This window comes from Dermacentor variabilis, chromosome 5 (assembly GCF_050947875.1).
Source record: "Dermacentor variabilis isolate Ectoservices chromosome 5, ASM5094787v1, whole genome shotgun sequence".
NCBI classification, from domain to species: Eukaryota; Metazoa; Arthropoda; class Arachnida; order Ixodida; family Ixodidae; genus Dermacentor; species Dermacentor variabilis.
In genome coordinates this window covers 159720492-159729013 of record NC_134572.1, presented here as the reverse complement: position 1 = coordinate 159729013, position 8522 = coordinate 159720492, and the positions used below count along the sequence as shown (strand labels likewise).

Genomic DNA, 8522 nt, shown 5'->3' with positions numbered 1-8522 from the left:
GAAATATCAGGGATAACGAAGTAAATAAAATGCTTGCAGTTAACCCATCATTAATATGCGCTTATAGTGCATGTTGCATATAACAGTTTTTTGATTTACCTGGTTTGACTTGTAACGAGGTCCTCACTGTGGTCTATTTCACATGCAGGGCAAATTTGGTACGTGGCCCATCACTTGGTGAAAATGCCGCAATGTAAATTATATGCCTGTCCAAAAAAATGAAAGGAGACAAACCATTACCCAAATGCAGATGTCTTCCAAACTGCCTCGCTAGCAGATGTTGAACATATTAATGTATTTTGCAGCATCGGTGCAATCGTGTGTCTTCGGCAAGTTTTAAAGGCCGTTTCTGTGGTTCGATTTTGAAATGTTGGTGCAGCAATTGTATATGAAACAACTGAAGGGTGGCTGTAGACCTTTCTTGTCCACGCTGTGGCAGCAGTGCATTCATGACCCTAGAAAACTTCCAGTCAAGCATTGCTGACAGTCAAGTAAGCAAAGAAAACGCAAGTATTTTGCGCATCGTTTACTGTAGGCACATAATATTGATGTGTTCAGATATAAAGAAAGTGCATCATGTGTCGACCTCACGTATGGGCTTTTTTTTTTTGTTGTTGTTGTTGTTGCATTTAACAAGAAAATTCACTTGCAGAACATTCCAACTTCACAGCAAAACTGATGCCAGCTGGAGGGTTCTGTAAACTTCTAGGCTATTGTAACGCGTTGTTCGATCCTGCAGAGGTGTACCGGAAGTCTTCTGGGAAGCCTGCTTGTAAGCATGAAAAGGGCTTATATGTGCAACTGTAACTGGTGGAAGGTTTTGAATGTTTTTAATGGTACAAAGAAGTGCCGTTTCGTTCTATAAAATCTGAACGTCGCTAGCGTTGCCATATGGGTGTTTGAAGAAAATGCGGGTAATGAAGTAATGCACAAAACACCCGTGTACCCCCAGCTTCCAAGTGTTGCCGAGTAGATTGATGAGAAAAGTAGACTGGGCTTAAAGGCGCCGGTACCGGTACCTAAAAGGAACCGTTTTCATGAAGCTTGCTTTTGTTTTCTCTTTTAATTAACTTAAAGAAGCCTTTCTACGGAGCTCGCTTTTTCTTTCTTGTAATCTAGTGCCGAATCTTGTCCTTTTGATTCCACTCGTCAACGGTTAGTACTGGCGCGGCCGCTGATATTGATGTGAAATTATGGAAGTCCCAGTAAGTATCGCCACTGCATTTCTTGTTAGTGTTAGTTTGTATCGCAGCATATCCTAAAAGTGCTTCTAGCAATAAGCGCGTAGCCTCCGAGATGAAAATGCGCTACGCACTCGGGGTTTCAGAGGCGTTACTTACACCGACCTAGTTTCGGTTTTTCTATTTCGACTCGCAGTATCTCCAGTCAAAATGAAGTTTATTCTTAGAATCTAAAAACACGTATCCATATCTTCAGTACAACTCAATGCTGAGCTACGGGGAAAAAAAGTGAATAAAGATAATGAGCAGTGGTGACGTATATGCCCCGGCAAGAATTTGCGTCGTCTTCGGCGCATACGAGCACACACCCACACGCACCTCGTAGCATGTCGTCTGCGCCGTGAGGCTCGTCTCGCGAGCGATATAGTTTGTAGCCGTGCATGCTTATGCCGCGATAGACCGTTGAGGGCGCGTACCACTCCTCTGCACGTAGATAGTTTCGTTAGTTCTAGTCAATTCCTAGCCCCGCTCCTTGCGAATCGGCGTGCCACCGTCCCTAAACAAGGCCGAGCCTGCGCATCGCCCAGGTGTGATCAAGGTGTGCGTGTTGTGCTGCAATAACCATCAGGCGCGCCTATCGAGGAGGTGTGGCCCCGAAGCGAGCTCCACAAAACCTCGCGAGGAGCCTGTGACTCGAGTGTGCAAACAAGTGGCCGCAGCGTCGAGTTATGGAATCGTCGGCCCCGGCCCAAGAGGCGTCCTCCCATGGATCGGACGCCGAGACGTTGCTCCCGGGACGGGACTCCCAGGAACAGCGTCCTCCGACTCCTCCGGTGGCGCAGGAGAGGCCCGCCTCGAAGCCGCCGGAGCCAGCGAAACAGGCTCGCGAAATACTGCGAACCACGCTGGGATCGCTGGCGTACAAGTTTGCCAAGGGAATCCTGATCGCGGGGAGCCTCTACCTTATGGGCTGGCTGAACTTGAGCCCGGCGTGGCTTCTCATAGGGGTGGGCTCCTACGTCGCGCAGAAGAACTACATCGAGCAGAAGCGGATCCGCAGCGGCATCACCAGCGCCGACCACGAGAAAGCCAGCATCCTGGCCACGATCGAGGACCTGCCCGCATGGGTGAGTCCTGCAGAGTAGGTCGCGGCCGGTGAGTCAGTCCGCGCGCGCGCGGGCGCTGTGGGCATAAATCATACTGTCAAACATCCTTCGATGCCCGGTGGGCGTGTTTGTGTGTGTGCGTGTGTACATGCTACAATGCACGGCGCCTGCGGGTAGCCGTAGGACAGGTTAATATTCGGTCGCACAATAGCCGCGCCTCGCTCAATGCTTGCTTGCTCGTCGTAATATATATATATATATATATATATATATATATATATATATATATATATATATATATATATATATATATATATATATATATCATAAGCCAACAAACACTGGCACCAACCCAGTAGAAAAAAAAAAAATTGCTCATGACCAGTTGGAAATTTCCAATTGTGTTTTGGGACACCCACTGGAAAAACCCAACAGGTCCAATTGGACCAATTGTTTTTTTTTTTTATATATACAATTGGACCCAATCGATCTCTTATTAGCCTTGAGACCAACACGAAAACCGATCGAAGGAAAGGGGAAAAAGAAAGAGCCTAGATGGATTCTAACCTTGATGTGACACAGATATACCTGAAACTCCTTCCAAGACGCACACTCATACATGAACACACTATGGCAATTCTCTTCAATGACGTACCCAACACTCGCCACTTCACTATGAGAGACGTATGTGAGGTACTATATATGTGAGCAAAATTTGATTGACCAAGTGATGCCAGTTGTTCATAAGATATTGGTAAAGTGTCAAGATAAATATTTAATTTGAGACAGGAAGCTAAATGCTTCTCTCCATTCATCACACCGAAATACAAAAATATTTTACTTTAACATTAACGTTATTGTGCTATTATTATTATCAACTATTCTGTTGTTTTGCGAGATTACTCATCGACTTCCAATTGGCTCCATTTGGGACCAATTGGCATGCCAAGCTCCAGTGATATCCAACTGGAATCAACTTGGCTTCTCATGATGCCCAATTGGAACTTGGGCCTCCGATGGCGTCCAATTGGAGCCAGTTGGGTCCCATTGAAGAATCCAACTGGACTCAATGGCTTTTTTTTTAACTGGGAAGAACAACATAGGGGAAATTACTTGTGCTTAAATAAATGAAGAAATCATAAATTAATGGAAATCAAAGTGGATGAAATAACAACTTGCCGCAGGTGGGGAACGATCCCACAACCTTCGAATTAATGGAAAGTAAAGTGGATGAAAAAAACAACTTGCCGCAGGTGGGTAATGATCTCACAACCTTCAAACAACTTGCTGCAGGTGGGGAACGATTCCACAACCTTCGAATTAATGGAAATGAAAGTGGATGAAAAAACAACTTGCCGCAGGTGGGGAACGATCCCACAACCTTCGAAGGTTGTGGGATCGTTCCCCACCTGCGGCAAGTTGTCTTTTCATCCACTTTCATTTCCATTAATTTATTGTTTCTTCATTTAATTTACTAAGCACAAGTAATTTTCCCTATGTTGTCCTTGATGTCAGTGTTTCTTGACTTCTTATGATATGACTAATAAAAATTGGGCCCCTCGGTTAACTCCCTTTCTTCTCGTTTATATATATATATATATAATGTGTGTGTGTGTATGTGTGCTCGGCGATGACGTTACCGGACGTATTGTTTACTGGATTGCTATACGTGATTTTGATACTGAAGCACAGATGTGCGCTGTCGTAATTACTAGTTGTTTGTGTTACTGCAGGAAGTTAGATATAGTGACTGGTGTGCAAGATTATAGAAGCAGACATATTTTTGTGGCACCAAATAATGATGCAAGCTACATTACTTCTGGCTTTCTCCCCTATGTTTAAAATTCACAACCAAACCCTACATTAAAGAGTGAAATCACAATTTAAAGGCGAGAACTACACAAAACATACTGGTACATACATTACAAATGTGTTGCATTAGTAGAACCAATTGACCTTGGAAAGTAAATTATCCAGAAAATAATATAGGATGGAAATAGAATTCCTAATAGTCTGTATGTATGTCAACAAAATTGTTTGATTCCTTAATTTCATGGGCAAAGTCTGAGAGTTTGTGCATCAAATGAGACAGTGTTCTTTGGTCAGCGGAATCGAAATAAAAAGTTTGCAGTTGATAATTGCTAACTCTGGGCAGGTTATGTTATGAACCAAAACATGAAAATATTCTCAAGCATGTATAGTTCCAGATTTGAGCAAGTAAATATAAGTGTGTTCATTAAATAGAGTAAAACAAAAGATGAGAAATAATCAGGAAAAGCCTTTTCATGAAATCAAGGAGGTTCAAGGGCATTTCGATGGGGGCGAAATGCTAAAACACCCGTGTACTTAGATTTAGGTACAGGTTAAAAATCCCCAGGTGGTCGAAATTTCCGGAGTCCTCCACTATGGCATGCCTCATAATCAGAAAGTGGTTTTAGTACGTAAAACCCCATAATTTATTATTTTTTTTAAGGAGGTTCAAATGAAAGGCTTCTATGTACATATGTGCATCAATTCTGTAGGCTCTGTCATTAATTCGCACCGCCGACAAACATTCCCAAGAGAGCATGCTGCCTCTTTCTTGGGTGAGGGCAACGTTTGGCACCAGCACGATTTATATGCTGTAAATGCCATGTAGGCCACTTCCCAACTGCTTTGGTTCATCCTTCTTTAAGAGTGCGCACCTTTTCAGGCTTGTCCCCAGACAATTACCACCATCTATCTGCATGCTTTTCCATTCTTTGAATGGTCCCTGAAACACTTTTTTAACTAGTCATAAAACAACATCGCTATTAAATTGCATCGCCTCATAAATCTCCTGCCGCAAAAATTTGTAGAATCCTTCAAGCACAAGCAAAACCAGACGTAGTTATCAGACTGATTAGTGACTTTATTTCTCCTTTCACTTTTGACTAGCGTACTGGAAGCTACACAGGAGAGACCGCTAGTCAGTAATGCCCCGCCCAAAAGTTGAATGCGAGGCTGCTCATGGCAGACCCCGTGATCGTCACGGTATCTATGCTGTGCATTTCATCTCAGAGGCCACACGCAGCAATGTGCAATTGTCATGTTTATTTAGACTGGCAGTGCCAAGATTCGCATGCGAAGGTTGTGGGATCATTCCCTACCCGCGGCAAGTAGTTTCTTCATCCACTTTCATTTCCATTAATTTACCGTTTCTTTATTTCATTTATTAAGCACAAGTAATTTCCGATATGTTGTACTTGGTGTCAGTGTTTGTTGCCTTCTTATGATATGACTAATAAAAAATTGGGCCCCTCGATTAACCCCCTTTCTTCACCTTGAGTACAAGTATTTCATGTATAGCAAGCACTTTGAGGTAGTTCGTTAAACCACAGATCATCTAAAACTTTGTTGTGTTTCACTCTGTTCTCATTGAAGGAAAAGAAAAGAAGCACTATATTTTTATTTATTTGTTTATTTATTTCATGCTGCTAGCATTGGTATCAGACATTTAGAAGGGGTGGGCGTACACATCATTGGTAAAATATAAATGTAACATACATCATCACAGTTGCCCACTGAACATAAGAGAAAGTAACACTGCACTGTTTACTATCATGCACATAATTATATAAATCAATGCAAAAACAAAATGTATTCATAATAACATGTATTTAAAGTTGCATTTACAGGAACATCGAAATAGCTTACAGCCTATTGCATTAGTAGCTTTGTGCGTTCTGGTTAAGCTCGACATTGCAAGATGTCGCCACCCGTGCTATTGCTAAATCAGTCTTTGGTATTCCATAAATGGTCCTATATATGCAGACGAACTAAAGCTCTTTAGAACTCCCTAATACTAGATACTTGGAGTTATAAAACAGCACAACAAGACGGGACACCAGACAAAGAAAGGCACAGTACTGCTCAAGCTTCCACTTTATCAGTATTTATCTCTAATAAAGGCCAGGGCATCTTGAGAACTCCCAGAGAAATTTTATGTGTTCAAGTGGCATTTTTCGCATCACCTTATTCACAGCATTCTTACCCTTTCCTAATAGAAATTGCTGAATTGTAACTACCATTGCTTACATTGTTGTAACATTTCTAAAGATGATAGTTTGGGTTCAGGTTCTAAGTTTAGTTTCCGTTAAAGTATTGCGATCAAAATAAAGACATGTCCTGACTTTGAACACATTGTTACTGCTTCATTAGGAACAGCGTGCCCATGGTGACCTCTAAAGATAATGACCTCTATGTTGCATAATAAGCTAAGAGTTGCACATTGTGACACTTAATTGAATATGATGGATCTGTTGTGGCGGTAATCTGGGCAGGCTGTAAATGAAGGTGTGAGTAGTGAGTGGATTTTTAGGAAAGCAGCAAGTCACCCCACTAAGCATTGGGCCAGCAAGAGAGTAATTGTAGTGACTGGTCCAGTTCTATACAAAGTCGTGTGTGTTCACCTGAGTTCCACACTTGAGGTAGGGCACTATAGTGGAGCCATGTTTTACTTCCACATTGCTTAAGATTCGCTAATATGAGTGCCACACAGTGCATTTTTTATCGGGATCGAGCCCGAGCGGAATTGCATTCTTTAACAGCTATTGGCTCCCTTCCACAGCTTTCGCAAGGAGCCGATTGCGATGGAGAAAATCTCTCCCGATTGGGCTCAGTTGCAATCGAGAATGCATGGTGTGACATCCGTATAACTCGAATAAAGTACTTCACCGATTTAAAAGTGTGGTGACTGCTACTAAAGAATTAACCTGGTGGTTTTTTTCTGTCATGCAGGTGTTCTTCCCCGATACAGAGAGAGCTGAGTGGGTCAATAAGGTGAGTGGGAGAGTCGCATACCAGTGGCCAAGTACTGAATATACCTGTGATCAAAGTTCATGTTTGGGTAGACTGTAGGTAGTCGAATATTGAGTGTTTGCACAGCTGAAGAGGGTATCTGACGTGGCTGTTTAAAATTGCCTCTATTACTTTAAACAATCGTGAAGTGAAGAACAAAAATAATGAAGGCCCAGATGCGCCTACGTTTATTGCACTAAATTAAACAGCAAAACTACTTCCGCCTTTACACCCACTGCCCACAAGCAATAGTATTTCCTGCTGATGATGGCTACTGACTCTCCTTGGAGCTGAACTGATTTTGGATCTTGAATTATAGATTCTTTTAAATGGTCCTACGTGTACCACATTCAGGATGCTCTGTGATTAGACCTGCTTGTGTGAACACTGGTGTACCCGATGCAGCCGTCCTAGGTCAAGGATAAGTAGGACAACGTTAACAGCTGTTTCTGCCCATGGAGAATGCGTTTGTAGAAAAGAGAAACAATATGAGATTAGAGTAAGGTTAATTATTAATTGGTTTGCTGAACTATTCACAGCTGAAAACTCACTTTGGCATATCAGAAACACTGTCATGGGCTTTGCATTAAGCGTCCAGCGCTTAACATATTATTGACGGCACGTGTAAATACCTGGAAAAAAAATTTTATTTTTTCTATCTAAATGTGCAAAACACATCAATACTACACATAATCAACGAAAAGAAAAAAAAATATTTTGGAGGAACTTTTTTAGCAGTAGGGGGGAAACGCTAAGCAGAAAACTGGAACGGGGCTTCACCCAAAGTCACCTGTGGCTTGGTGAAGCCATTGTAATGCGAAAATAAAACAGTTGCAAAGAACATTATGGTGTCCGGTCCTGTGTTCTTTGTGTCTACCTTATTTTTGAGAACGTCCTTTAACATATCGCACATTAAAATGCATGCAGTATCAACTCCGTTTCATACTTGGCTGACAACGCTGCAGAAGCTATTCAAGTAGTGTAGTCACAGAAGTCTCAATTTGTGTGCTTTGTGGTGCATTGTTTCTGATCTGTGATGCTCTCTACAAAACTACAGCTTCACGTATTACAACTAGAACTTGTGGACATGAGGCTATGTCAAATTGGATATTATTTGTGTGCCTTTGTGTTGCTTTATGCGACATACTATGTTTTGGTCATGAGTACAAGCGGTGTATGGTGGCTGCAGGTCGCAGAGACGTCACCGCTCTCATTGGCTGGCAAATAAGTTCACGTCTGCTGCGCCTTCCATGGAATAAGTGCATAATATTGCAAAACTATTAATCATTCAACCGAATCATTGTTAAACATAATTATGAAGAAAATTATATACAGACAGGACCCCAGGACTCTTTTTGGTGTTGTGTGGAGGTCTATAGAATAAGAAAAAAAAAAGTATTACTGATGACTACACAAA

The 8522-nt window shown here is 42.1% G+C and overlaps 1 protein-coding gene across 1 annotated transcript in view; it reads left to right on the top strand.

Annotated features, from left to right (window-relative positions):
- Positions 1-1480: 1480 nt before the first annotated feature.
- Positions 1481-8522, top strand: part of Esyt2 (extended synaptotagmin-like protein 2) — an 82443-nt gene continuing 75401 nt past the window's right edge. Inside the window, exons 1-2 of the mRNA XM_075693670.1 lie at positions 1481-2308; positions 7046-7087. Of these exons, the coding sequence (XP_075549785.1) occupies positions 1910-2308; positions 7046-7087 (441 nt within the window). The 5' untranslated portion in view covers positions 1481-1909. The remainder of the gene's footprint in view (positions 2309-7045; positions 7088-8522) is intronic.